The sequence below is a fragment of the Herpailurus yagouaroundi genome, unplaced genomic scaffold (assembly GCF_014898765.1).
Source record: "Herpailurus yagouaroundi ecotype Mexico unplaced genomic scaffold, PumYag 308, whole genome shotgun sequence".
Taxonomy (NCBI): Eukaryota; Metazoa; Chordata; class Mammalia; order Carnivora; family Felidae; genus Herpailurus; species Herpailurus yagouaroundi.
This window is the reverse complement of record NW_024412525.1, coordinates 4,942,416-4,960,166: the sequence shown is the minus strand read 5'-3', so window position 1 is coordinate 4,960,166 and position 17,751 is coordinate 4,942,416. Positions and strand designations below refer to the sequence as shown.

Below are 17,751 nucleotides of genomic sequence, written 5' to 3'. Positions count from 1 at the left end.
CTCTGCCCCTCCTGCACGCCGCCCCCCCAAAATAAATAAATAAACTTAAAAAAAAAAAAAAGTATATCTCATTGATTTGGTCTGAGTCACGTGTCCTTTCCTGAACCAATCACTATGGCCAGGGGAACAGAGAGTCAGATTCACCACATCCGTGCCACAGTCCCTGCCCCCCAGTAGGGCTGGCGTGGGGCGAGGCCAGCCCATCCAACCCCCATGGGCTGAGAGTGGCAGAAGGGACAATGTCAGAAAGGAAATTCAGGGGCTATTAACAGAAGAAAGGAGATTAGATATTGGACAAGTCAAGATAATAGACATTTCCTTGAGGCCTCAGTAAGAGTTTTTTACAAGCACTGCATTAATTTCCGAGGTCCGCTGTAAGAAGTCACCACAACCTGGGCAGCTTAAAACGACCCAAATGCATTCTCTCACAGTGCTGGAGGCCCAAAGTCCAACATCAAGAGGTTGGCTGGGCCACACTCCCCCTGGAGGCGCGGCGGTGGGGGGGGGGGGGGTGGCATAATTCCTTCTCTGCCTCTTCCAGCTTCTGGTGGCTGTCCGTATTTTTGACTTGTGGCCACATCACCTCAATCTGTGCCTCTGTGGTCACATTGCCTCCTCCCCTTTGGTCTGCTTCAAAGTTCCCCCTGCGTGTCTCTTATGGAGGATGCTTGTCATCGAATTTAGGACCCACCCGAGTAATCAGGATCATCTCTTCATCTCCAGATCCTTAACTTAATTACATCTGCAAAGACCTTTTTTCCAAATAAGGTCACATTCGTAGATTCCAGGGATTTAACATGGACAGCTTTGGGGGCTGTTTTTCAACCCACCACTGGTACCAAATGAAAAGCATAATTATATATAAGTGATGAATCTGAGGCCTCAAAATATATGAGAGGCTCAGAATCATTTCTAAATATTACAGGTACTTTTTACCCATATGCTTCGTTGCCTTTTAAAAAAGTAAAATAACATTTGCTTCAGGGGAAAACTACCTTTTTAACTGGTCCACAAAGCACATAAGGTTTTCATTTCAACGTATCAACCCCCCTGCTCGCTTCCAGGTAACTGTTGAAGCAAGGGCTGTGTTTATTTGAGTTTACTACTCCTTTTCTGCCTCATTTTGAACTCCTTTTGATAAAATGTCTTTCTGAGCAGTATTGATACTGATCACACCTGATAAACAAGATCTACAATGTGAGAAGTCACTGGTGAGGATGCCCCGCGATTGGAAAAGTATTTTCAAAACTGCTTCTTTCACATGAGTAAAAAAAAATTTCCAAATCTCAACCAACACCCTTTTCATGTCTAGGTAAAGATTCTTTTTTTTTTTTTTTTTTTAATTTTTTTTTTCAACGTTTATTTATTTTTGGGACAGAGAGAGACAGAGCATGAACGGGCGAGGGGCAGAGAGAGAGGGAGACACAGAATCGGAAACAGGCTCCAGGCTCCGAGCCATCAGCCCAGAGCCCGATGCGGGGCTCGAACCGCGAGATCGTGACCTGGCTGAAGTCGGACGCCCAACCGACTGCGCCACCCAGGCGCCCCATAGGTAAAGATTCTAAGGAACCCCAGGGTGGATTAGAGACAAATAATGCAAAAATCTCGTGAAGAAATCAACAGGAACCCCTACACCTCAAAGAAGACAGCGGCAGAATATGTGTTTTCAAATATATGTCACTTCAACCCCTATTTCCACCCACATTCGGCCCAAGCAGCTGCCCTTACTGGTTGCTCAGGTTAGACTGGGAGCGCGCTGGCTGCTGGTATTTTTCCCTGGGGGCATCTTGGCAATAATTCTGGGGGTTCAGATCCTTCGATATCACAGGGGCTGGGTAGGTGGCTCTGTGCTTTATCAGCAGGATGAGTCCCTTACAGGTGTTTCACAAGACTGGGGACTGTGGACAGGCGACTGAAGTTGGAGGGGAGTCTGATCCCTGACCCTCCCAGCCTCCCCCATTCAGGAAGTTAGTGGCACAGGGCCTCACCTGTGCTTCTCAGGTGTAGCTCTGTTTTGCTCTCCAACGCAGCTTTTTCGGTCAGAAACCCATAGGATCTGAGAAGGGAGGACAAAGTTGGGTGTGGGGTTCTACTACTCCTCTGCATCCGCAGAACGGGCTCAGCTTTGACCTGGCATCCAGGGGTCAACCTGGAAACGTTGGCAAAGTGAATTCCCAGAGTTGGAGGCAAAATGATGTAATGGCAAGAGTTCTGGCCCGGACATTGGTGGGTACATCCTTGTCTGCCACCACTCGCTCGGTGACCTTAATCAGCCCCTTCTCTTAGTTCCTCAGTTTCCCATATTTAAAACAAGAGGATTGGACCAGATGTTCTCTGAGGCATCTTCTATCTTCACTATCAGATGCATACATGTTACGTCCTCCAGGTTGAGCACTGGGATACCTGGGAAGGCTCACTGTCTCTTTTTCCAGAAAACACGCTCTACGCACACCTCAATGAGGCTCATGGCTATATTCAGCCGACCCCTAACTAAGGTCCCAAAGTACAGGACTGTGGTTAGAGTTAAGGGATGTTCGCAGCTATGACAGTATCGGTCATCATCAAACATTAATTAGGTGCCCCAGGTCGGTGCTAGGACTACAGAAATGCGTAAGATGAGCCCCTGCCTCATGCAGATGAGTAAATCAAGGATTGCATTACAGTGTGATAAGTTCCACCACAGGGTTATTAACAAGGCCTCATGACAGACAGGATGGACAGACAAATCAATCTGGGGTGAAGTCAAGCATGGCTTCCCGGAGGAGGTAACACATGGGCAGACGTGATTTCCTAGGTGGAACAGAGATCAAATCCCTTAGAATGTTCACAGTGAGCACGCTCACTCCACACATACTCACCAGCTGCCGTGCAACACGTTGCTTCCTCTAAAGGCAGGTGTCTTTCTCATTGTCTAATGACTCCCTTGGGTCTAACACATGGATTGGAACGGTGTGCACCTTATAGGAGCCCCAGGGGCTGGTCCGGAGGAAGTTGGGAAAAGCTCACTACACCCGGACTTCGATACAGAGACAGCACAACTGTGGGTTCCAGCAATACTATTTCTGATATGCCACTTTTGAATGTTTGCAACCTGCATTCTGTGCACAGAACACATTCCAGTCCTTTTTTTTTTTTTTTTCTTTGCTTTTTTTCTTTTTTCCGTTCCCTTTTCCTTTTCTGGTGCAAGTTAGGGGGAAGGGACACAAAAGCTGCTGTTCTCTGGGTGTGTTCCTAAGGTCTCCCTCCGATTCTCCTTAGTCATGGCAGGCTTCTTGGAGGAAGTGCTCAGAAACAAAAGTAAGAGCTAGCTTGACTAATGAGGCTGACATCCAGGGCCCCTTGCTGCCCACACCCGTGCGTGCCACCCTTCCCTGCTTTTGACCTTTGTTCCTCTACTAACCTCCCTCCAAGCAGAACCAGGTTTGACCACCCGCCCTTTTCTGGTCAGGGGCCGGACGTGTCCCCTAGGTTCGTCATTCAAAGCCCTTTCGGCCAAACTGGTTCCCCGCGCCCCACGCCGGGGGCTGGGGACCCGCCGAGCTGCCGCGGTTAGTCCTCCCGGCTGTGAATTACCTTCGGCGGCGGCGGCGGCGGCGGCGGCGGCGCGGCCCCGCCTCCCCTCGGCCGGCCGGCGGTTCAAGTGCAGGTTCGCAGCTGGGAGCGAAGAGGCGACACCCCTCGCTCGCGCACGGCGACCTGCTCCTCGGGCGGCTGCGGGCGGGGAGGGGACAGCGCTCGGCGCGGCGGCCAGCAGTCCGGCGAGGGAGCGTCGGAACCCCCCGCGGCGCGGATTGCCCGGCGTTAAGTTGAGGAGGCGTCCGAAGCGGGCTCCGGGCGGGGAGGCGGCGGCTGGAGTGGGGGCCCGGCCCCGCCGGGGTTAAGTCTCGCCTGCTCCCTGCTGCCCGGCTGGCGGCCCGCCGCCTTCAGTGAGAGGCCGGCGCCCCGCAAGGACCCTTCCCCCCCCCCCCCACCTCCGTCCCCCTCCCCGCCTGCGGGAGGGCGGACAGTGGGGGCTGCTGGGCAGGAAGCCCTCCACCCCCCCCAACTCCCCCACCCCGCCCCCGTCAGCCCCGCGCCCCGGGGGGGTGCCCAGAGTGAGAGGGGCCGAGATGGCCGATGAGATTGACTGGTTGGACTTGCCCGGCCGGTGGACCTACGGAGTTGACCGCGGTGGGAGAATCTTCTTCATCAAGTACGTTGGTCTCTCTCGTTTTGCCATTTTATGTTTTCTTTCGAGTTGTCCAACTTCGAAGGTGGCAGGGCGGGAGGCAGGCTGAGCGGTAGGGGGAAGCGATGGCTGGAAAGGCAGGCATGACTAATAAGTTTATCGCCGCCTGTTTGAATGTGTCTCCCGCCTTTTCCTCAATGGGTCAAGGTCCAGCTAAGGCTGGGCATGTCCTCCTCTGGAAAGGCAGGGCGCGGCAGGGCAGGTGCGGGCCTTTCCGGCTGGTCCCCATTCACGGGGAACAGAGTGGGGGGGGGGGCAGCGGGTGCCCGAAGCAGGATGATTGAACCCAGTGTCCAGTGGGCCCGTCATTCCTTTCAACCCCGTCCTCTGAAAGGGCCAGGGGTATGTTCTTTCTCTTGCCCCGCCCCCCCCCCCCCCCCCCACCAGATTTTCCTACAGAACACTTGGGCTAAGAGACATCACACCAGGAGACCCTGTCTCAGCTACCACTTCCTGGCCGTCCCTCATCCCAGGACTCCGTGTTGCCAGGAAGACAGCCCCTCTCCCTTCCTGCTTCCTTTATGGGGCTGTGTGGTCAAGGGGAAGGAGAAGATGCCCACGGCGCATTTGGCATTCTTTAAGGAGAGGGAGCCTCTGCTGCTCTCAGTAATATATTAGTACCGTTATATTAATTTCATAAACCAAAATGGCTCTGGCATAATCTCATTATAACAGAGTGGCCTCGCTGGTGCGATTTTGGCCCGCTCCTGCTATAGCCGTTCTTTGCCAGGATAGAAATCTCCCGATAATGTAGCAAGTCTAGAAGCACAGCATTCTGAACTGTTACCCACACATGATGGGTTTTTTTCTGCCTCAAGATAGCCACTCACAGAACATTAGAGCTGAAAGGGAGCCTTGGCTGCAACCCCCTCATTTTTCAGATGGGGAGGTGAGGTCTACAGAGAGGAAGGGTACTTGTTCCAGATAAAACCACTTGTTAATCAGAGCTCAGGCCAAGCCCGGTACCCGCCGACTTTAGAGCACTGCTTTCCCTCCAGCACCGAACTGGAGCCCAAGGAAGCCAGCGGATTTTCCCCTTGCCTCTCCGTTGCCACACTTGCTTTAGGCCTTTCTTCTGTAATTATCATCGCCATGATCATAATTGATGCTGTAATTAGATTATGTTAGAAATTAGCTCCACTGAAGTTCTCGATCCTGGGTCAGATTCTTAAATAACAGAACTCCACCGGTATTAAAACCGGAGTCCCTTTGGTCAGTGGTTTCAGACCTTTGAGTCCACGTGAATCACCGGAGGAATAGATGGAGAAAAGGCCGCTTCCTGAGCCCCGCCTCCAGAGATCCACATCTGGGGCGGGGCCTTCGCCTGTGTATTTCCAGGAGCTCCTCAGCTGAAGTGGTTAATTTGGCTGTCCTCCTCTTTCTTCCCAGACTCTTGCGTGCCTTCCAGCTTCTCTTGGCCTTTCACTCCACGAACATTCGAGTAGCCACTGTTTGTGTGCCACACCGCGAGGCATTAGAGATTAAAAAAAAAAAAAAGTAAGATACAGGTTTTTCCTTGAAGGTGATAGGGAGAAAATGCAAATAAATACTTGGGAAATAATAGGATATATTCTCGAGGTATTTGCCTGATGGTCTAGGAACACAAGAAAAAAAGAACTGACGTTCTTTGGGGAGCGGAGGGAGAGCTTTCTGGAGGAGGAGACATTTGGGCTGATTCTGGAGCAGAGGACCAGGGTGAAAGGGGCCCTGAAGCAGAGGCCTGTGGGAAGGAGGGCGCTGATGAGTGCCAGGGCACAGGTTGTCTAGAACACTCCGAGGGGGTCAGTGGAGATGGAGTGGAGGCTGCAGGGGTGCTGCAGAAGAGGGGGCAGGACCAATAAGAAGGGGCAGCTTTGGAGAGGCCTTGTGTGTTAGGCTAAGGGGTTTGAACTTGGTCCTGCAGGTGATAGGAAACCAAAGGAGATTTTTATTTTTATTATTTTTAAAATGTTTATTCACTTATTTGTGTGTTTGTTTTTAATTTTTTTATATTTTTTGTTTTTGAGAGAGAGAGAGAGAGTGCAAACAGGGGAGGGGCAGAGAGAGAGGGAGACACAGAATCCGAAGCAGGCTCCAGGCTCTGAGCTGTCAGCACAGAGCCGGACGCGGGGCTCGAACCCACAAACTGTGAGATCGTGACCTGAGCCCAAGTCAGACGCTTAATTGACTGAGCCCCCCAGGTGCCCCTTTATTTTTATTTATTTATTTTTTGTCTTATTTAAGTCATCTCGACACCAAACAGGACCCCGAGATCAAGAGTCACACGTTCTTATGACTGAGTCAGCTAGGCACCCCCAAAGGAGATTTTTAAGAGGATTGACACCTAGACCTGGGTTTTGGAAGGATCCCTCTGGCAGCTGTGTGGGCAGATGATGACTTAAAGGCTGAACGGGGGCATAGGGGGAGAAACTTGGGGTTTGGAGAGCAGTCAGGGGTGACTGTTGAAGTCCAGGAGACAGCTGATGAGGCCTGGATTTAGGTGGTGAGGTTGCAGGAAGGAGAGATAGGAGAAATCTTTAGGAGGGTGTTCATTTACAGCCTGAATGTTGGGGAAGAGAGGGAAAAGGAAAGATCAAAGATGAATCTCAGAGGTTTGAACTTGAGTGTGACAGAGATGAGGCGTATGGGACAAGGAATGGATTTTAGGGGGCGTATAGATTCAGGGGAAAGTATTGAATTTGAAGTCCCTGCGGGACCTTCAGGAGGGCATGTCTGACAGGCAAGTGGATGTACAAACAGCGGCCTGGGCTGGAGAGGAAGTCCTGGGAGTCGTTGCATAGGGTGGAACCGTCCAGAAATGGGTGACCAAGAAGATGGGGGTACCCAGGCAGCACCAGTGTAGAAGGAAAGGATAGAGGAAGAGAGACCAGAGATTGCAGGATGGTTGCGAGGGAAGGGCACTGCCCTAGCAGGAGGAGGAGAGAGATGGTAAGAGGAAGGAACGGTCAAGAGTGGAAAGGCCAAATGAGCTTAAAACTGGAAAGTGGCTAGAACTAAGGAGGTCTTCACTGACTTCTAAGAAAAGTGGGTTCGGGGAGGACTGAGGACAGAAACCAGATTGCAAAGGATGGATGAGAGGGAGACCAGGAAGTGGGGACAGCTAGAGGGGACCAGTTTCCAAGAAGGATGCCGGGTCAGTAAGAAGAGGAACAAGCTGGGAGGGGAGGCGGAGGGTTCAGACCAGAAGACAAAGACCAGAGTGGGGCTAAGCAGACGATGACCCGAGAGGGAGAGAGAAGTGGAAGAGACAATCTTGTGATACTCAATAGAATAAAGTTCTGGAAAAAACAGGAGATGACGGGGACTATAACCCAGGCAGAGAGATTAGCCTTACGTGGAGGAAGGCCGCTTCTTCATGTAGAGATGAGTATTTTTTTAAAAAATTTTTCAATGTTTATTTGTTTTTGAGAGAGAGAGACAGATAGAGCGTGAGCAGGGGAGGGGCAGAGAGAAAGGGAGACACAGAATCCGAAGCAGGCTCCAGGCTCCGGGCTGTCAGCCCAGAGCCCGATGTGGGGCTCGAACCCATGGACCATGAGATCATGCCCTGAGCTGCAGTCGGACGCTTAACTGGCTGAGTGAGCCACCCAGGTGCCCCTAGAGACAAGTATTAAGGTGGGGATATGGGTGCTTTGGGGGGTGGCTGGTTGGGCGTATTGAGGAAGCTCCTGACTGATGGTTTCTGGTTTTTCTTGAAGTAAGTGATAAGATTGTCCATTGAGAACGGGGAAGGGGGAGGAAAGAAGAGGCTGGTGAGGGGATCGAGGTTGATGGGGAAGCTTTAGAACACTCTGCAAATGGCAACTGGCCGGGGCTCCTGAAGAAGATGCTAGGTGGCACTTAGGGACCAGCTAAGCGTGGGGACTGTGGGTTTGCAGTGACATCGGTCCTCCCAGTTTTACAGTTCTCTGTCAGCCCAGAGCCAGGGGTGGAGACAGCCTGTGACTGCATCGTTCTGGGCCAGGAGCTGGCAAGGGGAGTAGCAGAACGACAGGGGAAAGACGTTGAGGTTGCGGGATCGTGTCCACCTCTGTGACCCTGGGATTGTCCATGATGTCCAGGACGCGTGGAGACGGTCGTCTGAGGGAATGATGTGAGAGGAGAAAAGGAATCGGGGCCAGAAGGTGTCCGGGTGGCTGAAGAGGAAGTGTAAGGGCGTGAGTTTCCCCGCACACTTAAAGTTCACACTGGCTGACTTTCCTCTTCCTGGGCTTCCTCTCCCACTGCCTCCCGGCACCAAAGCCCACGACACAGGGCATCTCTGTGTGTGCACAAGGGTCCTGGGGGCACCAGAACGGTGGCTTTGTTTCTTGTCTCCTCATCAGACGGGTGAGTCCACTGGGAAACCCTGTCCTGTAGCAGGTGTCCAAACTCAGAGAAACATTAGTGGAGTCCAGTGAAAAAAGAAAGCATGTGTCCACACGAAGACTTAGGCATAGGTGTTCCTGGCAGCTTTGTTTGTAATGGCCCGACCTGAAAACAACCTGAATGTCCATCACCAGGTGAGTAGATGGACACCGTGGTATATTCTATGATGGAATACTACTCAGTAATGAAGCGGAAGCAACTATGAACACATGTTACCACGGAGAGGGGAGAGAGAGAGAGAGAGAGAAAAGAAAGGGAGAGAGGGAAGGAGAGCAGGAGGAAGAAGATAAGAAAGAAGTCAAAGAAGTCTAGCTTGCATGATTCCTTTATATAAAATTCTAGAAACTCTAGAAAATGCAAACTAATCTACAGAAACAGGAAGCAGATTCGTTGTTGTTGGGGGGGGCGGTGCAGGTGGAAAAAGCTGACAGCGTGGGAGAGAGGAATTATGAGGGGCCACAGGAAAACCGGGGGGTTCACATCTCGATTTTGGTGATAGTTTCACAGGTATATACACATGTCAACACTTTACGTGGTACGCTTTAAATATGTGCAGCATTGTACATTGTGTATCTTACTTCAATAAAAATTCTTAATGAGATTTGTTATATTAATTAAAGTGTTAAGGATACTTTAACATCAGCGAGTGGAGTCCTGTCCTGGACCCCAAGACAGGCCCCACCCCAAAGCCTGGATGATGCAGGTGATACAGACTCCTCTCCTCCACGTGCCTGGGTTGGCCCAGAAAGTCAGGTGCCTCGTGTGGGTCACAACTGACTCTGGACAAATTAATATCATTTGGTTGGTGGGGGTGGAGAAATGTTGATGGGTTCATCTGCCTCCCAGTCTAGACCCAGCGGATCTGTGGTCTTGGGGAGCCCAACTTGCCAGGAGTGAGCTGTTAGAATCCTGGCTTCATCACTTATTGATCATATGATTTGGGGCAAGTCCCTTAACCTCTCTGAACCTCAGGTTCATCATCTGTAAAATTCCTCATGTGAAGGACTGTTGTGAACGAAAATATTTAACATTGAGACACCCAAGGACTAGGGGTTCACCTAGCCTCCTCCTCTTGTATCCGTTGAGAAGCTTCCAGTTAAGTACCTTCACTGTTCTCCCCAGAGACTTCACCTGTCACCCCAAATGTCACCTCCTTAGCACACCCTTCGTGCTGTTCCCCTTCCTTAATTTCGTCCCGGATAGCACTTCCTCCTCTGTGATGGGATAATGCTCTTTATGCGTAGCTATAATAGGGATAGGGTATACTTCCTATTATATTACATTGCAACCGTCTTTTTATATGTCTGTTTCCCCCGTGGGTTATAAATTCTTTGAGGTCAGGGTCAGATGTTATTTATTTCTGATTCCTCAGCATCTACTCAGTAAATGCTTTGTGCATGTGAATGAATGAATGGCTGTGTGGATTCATCTATCTCACGTGCCTGGGATCAGACCGTCAGTGTTGGTGTGAATTGGGAGTGGGATGTCCTACTCCGGGAAGCCTCTATTGTATCTGACACTTTTTTTTTTATGGGTTTTTGGGGTTTTTTTGAGACAGAGAGAAACAGAGCACGAGCGGGGGAGGGGCAGAGAGAGAGGGAGACACAGAATTCGAAGCAAGCTCCAGGCTCTGAGTTGTCAGCACAGAGTCCGAAGTGGGGCTCCAACCCAACAACCGTGAGATCGTGGCCTGAGCCAAAGTCGGACGCTTAACCGACTGAGCTACCCAGGCGCCCCAGTATCTGACACTTTCTTATTGGTTTTGTTTTGTTTTGTTTTGTTTTGTAGCGATGAGGAAAAGTCAACCAGCTGGGTGCACCCTGGTACAGAATCACCCATCCAGAGTGGACACTCCTCCAGCCCAGGTAAGGAGCTTGGCTGTCCCCACCTTTGCAATTGAGGAGGAAGCGATGGCTTGAGGCAGCATAACTGCCCTGACTTTGCTTCTCACTTTTTCTTTTCGGCATGGATGGATTCAGCTTAGCATTTGGACCACCTGGGGAGGGTGCAGGAGCATTGATGCTCACCTGGAGGTCTTTCTGAGTTTCCAGTTCTGTAGTTAGCATATGGGACCGATCTTTGAGGACACAGATTTGACCCCCCTGTCATCCCCGTGCCCAGTCAGAAACTCCTCTCCATCTTCAGAGCTCCTGAGCTAGGCGTAATCCCAGCTCCTGGTGCTGTACCATAGAACCGTGTGCCATGATGGAAATGTTCTCTCTCTGAGCTGCCCAGCAGAGTCACCATTAACCACAAATAGCTACTGAGCGATTGCAACGGGATTAGTGTGGCTGAGGAAGTGAACTGTTACGTTTGAATTCATTCAAGTTTAAGTAGCCCCACATGGCTAGTAGGAATGCCTTCACACTGGGGTGGGGGTGGGGGGACATGAGAGAAAAGGGCACGGGGCCCACACTGACTGCTTACTGTAGAGCAGACTCCAGTGCTAGCCCAGGCCAGTGGGAAGGTGAGGACACGTACAGGCGGAATTTCAGTCTAAATGGGGGAGGCAGAGACACCAAGAATGAGAAGGGCCGGGGTACTTCGAGTGGACAGGCGGTGTTCCTCTTCAGAATGTTGCCACAGAGCCACCCTCGCTGCCTTCTGGCCCTTCCACTGACTGCACACCACGTGGTTCTAGGAGTCTGGGTCGCTCACGGGACACAGCCAGCACTGCGGGACACGTTGGGTTAAGTAAGGTGTTGGCCTGCCCAGAGCCCACTTTCTTTTAGATTCTGGGCTAGGATCATTGTGTTTTCAGGGCCGGAAGGGACTTCAGGGACCCTGGAACCCAACGCCTTCTTTCAAGGGGGGGGAAGATCGAAGAACAGAGGGGAAGTACCTGGCTGTTCAGCTGCGCAAAGCCGTGCCAGGGTGAAATGCCTAAGCTCTAGAGGCAGAGAGGCCTGGGCTCAAATCTTGACTCTCCTGTCTCTCAGGGTGGTCTTGAGCAAGTGGCTTAAATCTTCCGGGACTTGGCTCTTCTTCATTGGCAAAATAGGGATAGGACAGCGAACCTCCGAAGGTGATAGCAAAGGCTACCCAAGAGAATCACCATCAATGGAGGTGACCGCTATCGCTGTGGTCACTGTTGCTACTTCTGACATGAAGTAAGGCCTCTTACCCCAAGATCGGGCTGTGTCCCTCTCCTGGGTTGCTGTTTGTGCTGCTATCCGTGTTTAAAATGTGATTGCGTGTGCCTCGCTATGGCCCTAGGTAGGACTAGAAGACGGATAAAAGCCTGTGAGCCAATTACTTCATTTTGGGCCGCAGCCAACGGGTTGTCCGAGGCTGGGAAGGGGTTAAGATGCCCCTGAGGCTTGCTGGGAGGGCAGCTGCCTCAGCGGGCACTCCGCCTGGACAGGAATATAAGCACTTCTTGATGTTGCCCGGGCAGAGAGGGCAGTGTGGAGGGAAGTTGCTGGAAAAGGCAGGGGACAAAATCCACGCTGGCCTCTTTCCCAGGCACATCACAGTGGCAGGATTATTTATGATTCTGACCCAATGGGGATCCCTCTACTTGGGGAGACTGCCAACCCACGCCCTTCTGAATGGGAACGTCCTCCCACAGGGACAGAGGGGAACAAGTAGCATTTATGGAGCAGCACAGAGGAAAGAATGTCAGCTTTGGAGGCAGTAGAGACCAGACTCACATCCCTGACCAGACACTTCCTGTGTGACCTTAAGCAAGTTGATTAACCTCTCTGGGCCTCAGTTTCCTCGTCTATAAAAATGTTCAAGCCAGTGCCTATCATATACTGCTTTTCTGCAAATTAAATATGCTAACAGTGGTAAAATGTGTAGCTGAGAGGAAGGAAGCACTAAGTGGCAGCTGGTGTTATTATTTCTATGGACCAAGCCCTGGGAGGGGAGCTGGGTTCATTGGCTTCCCTGATACTTTGAAGCAGCAGCAGCACCACCAACACTAACCATGGAAATCTAGACCCTTGAGAAATAGAGGTGAATAAAATGAATTATACAGACTGGGCCCGCCACTCTATAGAACCCAGGTTCTGCTCTCCAGCAGCTTGTGCCCTGAGGCAGCTGATAATATGGCGGGAGAGATTCAGACCAAGAGTGAATGGCTATGTTTTGTAAAACCTCATACACAAGGCAGGTGTTTGGCTTGACCAGACAGGTGGCAGTGATCATCTGTCAAGAGAATCCACACATGTTTTACAATAGGTCAGCCCCAGGGCTCTTGCACGCCCAAAAGGAATGATCTCCACCAGTGCCCTGCCTGTCTCCACCTTGGACAGTGGTTTCCCTTGAGTTTCTCAGAAGACCCTTCCTCTGCCTTGGGGTGGAGGAATCCTGTTTGTCGGGGAGGCAGGATGCTCTTTGGGGGGGATGGGTAGGATGAAACAGTACCTAATAGAGCGCTCTTAAGAGATAGAGTGCTAATAGAGCCCCACTCTTAGGGGCTGCAGCCACCTGCAGGGAGTGCCTGGGCACCTCCGAGCCATGGTCACCTTCTGTATCTATTCAGGTTTTGCTCACTCTGTAAGCCTGTGATTCTCTGCTTTGAGCATTTCCATGGATATTTTTTTTTCAGAGGTGCTATTAAAAAAGATTTTGTTCTAGATTAACCAGACAGAAAATCAACAGAGAAGGATTAATGACCTTAAATGGCCTTAAATGACATATTAGATCAAATGAATTTAATGGTTACAGACATAACGTTCCACCCCAGACCAGAAGATACATTCTTCTCAAGGGCATATGGAACATTTTCCAAAGTAGATCACATTTTAAGACACAAAACAAGTATCAGTAAATTTAAGAAGAGTGAAATCATATCAAGCATCTTTTCAAACCACAATGGTATGAAACTAAAAGTCAATTACAAGAACACTGGAAAAATCACAAATATGTGGATGCTATATGCTACTGACCAACCAATGGGTCAACGAAGAAATCAAAGGAGGAATGAAAAAATACCTTGAGACAAATGAAAACAGAAATACAACCTACCAAAATCTCTGGGATGCAGCAAAAACAGCTCCACGAGGAATGTTCATAGCAATATGGGTCTATCTCAAGAAACAAGAAAATCTCAAATAACCAAACCAACTTTACACCTATAGGAACTAGAAAAAGAACAAGAAGTGAAGCCCACAGTTAGTAGAAGGAAGGAAATAACAAAGCTCTGGGTGGAAATAAATGAAATGGAGACTGGAAAAGACAATAAAAAAGATGAACTAAGAGCTGGCTCTTTGAAAAGATAAAATTGACATGCTTTTAGCTTGACTCACCAAGAAAAGGAGAAAGAGGGCTCAAGTAAATAAAATCAGAAGTGAAGGAGAAGTTACAACTGACACCACAGAAATACAAAGGATCATAAGACACTACTATGAGCAATTATATGCTAGTAAATTACCCAACCTAGAAGAAATGGATACATTTCTAGAAACATGCCATCTTCTTTCTCAGGCTGAACCATGAAGAAATTGTAAGTGTGAATAGACCAATTACTGGTAAGGAAATGGAATCACTAATCAAAAACCTCCCAAGAAACAAAAGCCCAGAACCAAATGGCTTCATGGGTAAATTCTACCAAACATTCAAAGAAGATTTAATACCTATCTTTCTCGATCTCTTCTAAAAAATCGAAGAGGAAGGAATGCTTCCAAACTCATTTTATGAGGCCAGCATTGCCCTCATACCAAAACCAGACCAGGACACCAGGCAAAAAGAAAATTGTGGGCCAATGTTCTTGATGAACATAATTGCAAAAATTCTCAACAAAATATTAGCAAACCGCCTTCAACAAGACATTAATAGGATCATTTGCCATGATTGAATGGTATTTATTTCAGGGATGCCCAGAACTAAACCTACGCATATATGGTCAATTAATTTATGACAAATGAGGCCAGAATATGGAATGGCGAAAGGACAGTCTCTTTAAAAATTTTTTAAAGTTTATTTACTTATTTTGAGAGAGAGAGCAACGGGGGGGGGCGGTGTGCAGAGAGAGAGGGAGAGAGAGAAAATCCCAAGCAGGCTCTGCACTGCCACTGCAGAGCCCGATGCAGGGCTCGAACTCATGAGCCATGAAATCATGACCTGAGCTATGGTCAAGAGTTGGATGCTCAACTGACTGAGCCACCCAGGTGCCCCAGGACGGTCTCTTTAAATGGTGTTGGCAAAACTGGACAGCTATATGCAGAAGAATGAAACTAGACCACTATTTTACATATACACAAAAATGAACTCAAAATGGATTCAAGATTTGAATGTAGGACTTGAAGCCATAAAACTCCTAGAAAACAATAAATTCCTTGACCCTAGTCTTGGTGATGACTTTTTGGAGCTGACTCTAAAGGCAAGGGCAACAGAAGCAAAAATAAACAAATGGTACTGCATCACACTCAAAAGCTTCTGCACAGCCAAGGGAACCATCCACAGAATGAAAAGGCGACGTACAGAATGGGAGAACATATTTGCACGTCATGTATCTGATAAGGGGTTAATATCCAAAATACATAAAGAACTCGTATCACTCAATGACAAAAACAAAACCAAACCAAAAAACCCACACAACACACAAAACACATAACCCAAGACAAAAAACATTCTGATCAAAAAGGGGGCAGAGGACCTGAATAGACATCCTTCCAAAGAAGACATATAGATGGCCAATAGACACACAAAAAGATGCTTAACATCACTTATCCTCAGGGAAGGGCAATCAAAACCACAACAAGATATTATAGCACAGCTGTCAGAATGGCTATTATCAAAAAGACTAGATGCAACAAGCATTGGCGAAGATACAAGAGAAAAGGGAACCCTCATGCACCGTTGGTGGGACTGCAGACTGCTACAGCCACTCTGGAAAACAATATGGCCGATGAATGGGTAAAGATGTGGTATATATCTGATAGAATACTACTCAGCCATAAACAAGAATGAAATCCTGCCACTTGTGACAGCAAGGATGGACCAGGAGAGGGGTGTGCGACGTGACACGAGAAAGACAAATACCGTATGATTTCCCTTTTAGGTGGAATCTAAACAGGAAGACGGAAGAACAGGCTAAATACAACTCGTTGATAATAGAACCGTGGTTGCTGGAGGGGAGGGGAGCTGGTGGGGGGCTGAACGGGTGGAGGAGGTCAAGAGGTACAAACTTCCAATTAGAAAATAAGGAAATATATAATGTACAGCACCATGACTATAGTCAGTAAAAGTTGCCAAGGGTAAATCCTAAAAGTTCTCATCGCAAGAAAAAGTCCTCAGTATCTTGTCCAGAAGCAGAAGCTGGTGGTAATGATATTGGCCTGGGGTTTGGAGGCTTGAGTCCTGTTCTGATCTTGGGTGCTAATCGCCTGTGAGGCCTGGGGCAAGGGATCCGCCCTTGGATCTTGCTTGTGCTTCTGCGACGAAGGGAGAGGGCTGTGGGACCGCCCGGAGCGCCCTTCCAGGGGAACCACCTGTGCGTTCACCGCTGGGTCCCTGGGGCTGGCGCAGGGCCTGGCCCTGAGTAGCTGCTCAGGAAAAGCTTGTCGAATGAACGAGCAAACCCTGTGAGGTAGCGATCCGTTCGGTCACTTAACTGCCATCCCTCTTCTTCTTTGCTAGAAACAGACCGATGGGGATGACGGACCAAAAAGGGTGAGAGATAGGTGGGTTTGAGCACTTTTGGCTGGTCTGTGAATTTTCCTGGTTCTCCGGGCCCCATCCCTCCTGAGCGCGGACCCGGTGTACGGGGCTGAGAAGAAAGAGAGGGTCATGTTGCGAATTTGCTTCCTCACAGGGTTGCCCAAAGGCTGGGAGATGGATTCTACCCAGGAGGGAGCCGTGTACTTCATCAAGTGAGTAAGATGGGAGTTTCTTTCTGCTGTGGCTGTTGGGCCTGCTGTTTTGGTCACTGATGCCTCCCTGGGTGGGGGGTGGGGGGGGTTGTTAAAGGGGCTGCTCTTGCACTGAAGGCCTTGCTGGGGTCTGTGAGTGGCCAGGAGGCCTCCAGCCTGGCAGAGAAAGCTAGGTGGTGTGTGTGTGTGTGTGTGTGTGTGTGTGTGTGTGTGTGTGTGTTTATGCACGTGCGCATATGGGGTGTGTGTGTTTCTGTTGGCCTGGGAGGGCCAGTGTCAATCATGGGAAGTCTTCCCAGTTTTGATGGGTGGGTGGAGTGCTGGGGGGAGCAGGGATGGCTCAACAAAGTAAAGCAAAGCGGCTGCTTTAGACACCCCCGTGGGACAAAAGTCTCCGAGGAAGGAGACGGAGCGCGAGGAAGCCCGAAAGAGACAGGGAGTGGAGCAGGAGGAGGGAAGGTGTGAGTGAGGTGCGCGGACAGGCAGGTTGGGCCGTGGCAAGGCCCACTCCGTCTCTCTTGCTCTCCTAGACGAGCATCTGTGACCCTGGAGGTGGCAGGGTACGTGCGGTGCTGTTTTTCCCTGGGGTTTGGTCACGCTCCGCCGTGGGCCGGGCTAGCTGGTGCTCTCGGCAGCCGGCAGGACACCTGGGGAAGGCGCCCCGGATGTAACCTTGGAAGCAGAAGAGAACTCTTTGGGCTGGGGTGGTCCACGTCTACCCGATTGGTTTCATTTCCCGCCGCCTTGGCCTGGGTCTCTCCATCTCCCAGGCAGGCCGGGTCCTGGCATTGTTCCCACGGGCGAGGCTTGGCATGCTCAGGCCTGCGCCTGGCCTGGCCTCGGAGTCTACAGGGCTGGTAAGAGAGTGGCTGAGCAGACGGTTGGGGCGTGGGCACTGCCAGAGGCATCCCCTGCCTGGCCGGGGGAGGGAGGGCCCCCCTCATCTCCTCCCCCTCCTGTTCCCCTTCCAAATCTTCATTCATCTCTCATGAGCGCCCACCCTCCCTCCAGACCACTCAGCCTTTACATCAGCTTGGCTGTGAACCATCTTCCTGAAACAAAAACAAAACAAAATGGACAAGTTATCTGCTTCGGAGACTGTTCAGCTAGGACGTGGCTTCTACAGCCTGAGCTTTCCCTGAAATTGAGCCCAAACCCCTGCTTCGGTTAAGAATCCTAACCATCTTCTGGGCTCCTGGGTGGCTCAGTCGGTTCAGCGTCCGACTTCGGCTCAGGTCACGATCTCCCGGTCTGTGAGTTCGAGCCCCGCATCGGGCTCTGTGCTGACAGCCCAGAGCCTGGAGCCTGTTTCAGATTCTGTGTCTCCCTCTCTCT

The 17,751-nt window shown here is 50.2% G+C and overlaps 1 protein-coding gene across 17 annotated transcripts in view; it reads left to right on the top strand.

Annotated features, from left to right (window-relative positions):
* The first annotated feature begins 4,084 nt into the window (after positions 1–4,084).
* Positions 4,085–17,751, top strand: part of PLEKHA6 (pleckstrin homology domain containing A6) — a 144,009-nt gene continuing 130,342 nt past the window's right edge. For 4 of the 17 annotated variants that reach the window (XM_040462124.1, XM_040462123.1, XM_040462127.1 and 1 more), the window contains exons 1-3: positions 4,088–4,192; positions 10,385–10,461; positions 16,359–16,416. In XM_040462124.1, coding sequence (XP_040318058.1) covers positions 4,110–4,192; positions 10,385–10,461; positions 16,359–16,416 — 218 coding nt within the window. In that variant the 5' untranslated portion in view covers positions 4,088–4,109. Of the gene's footprint in view, positions 4,193–10,384; positions 10,462–16,358; positions 16,417–17,751 lie in introns of all 17 variants that reach the window. The other 13 variants (XM_040462136.1, XM_040462130.1, XM_040462132.1 and 10 more) reach the window with 7 other exon arrangements.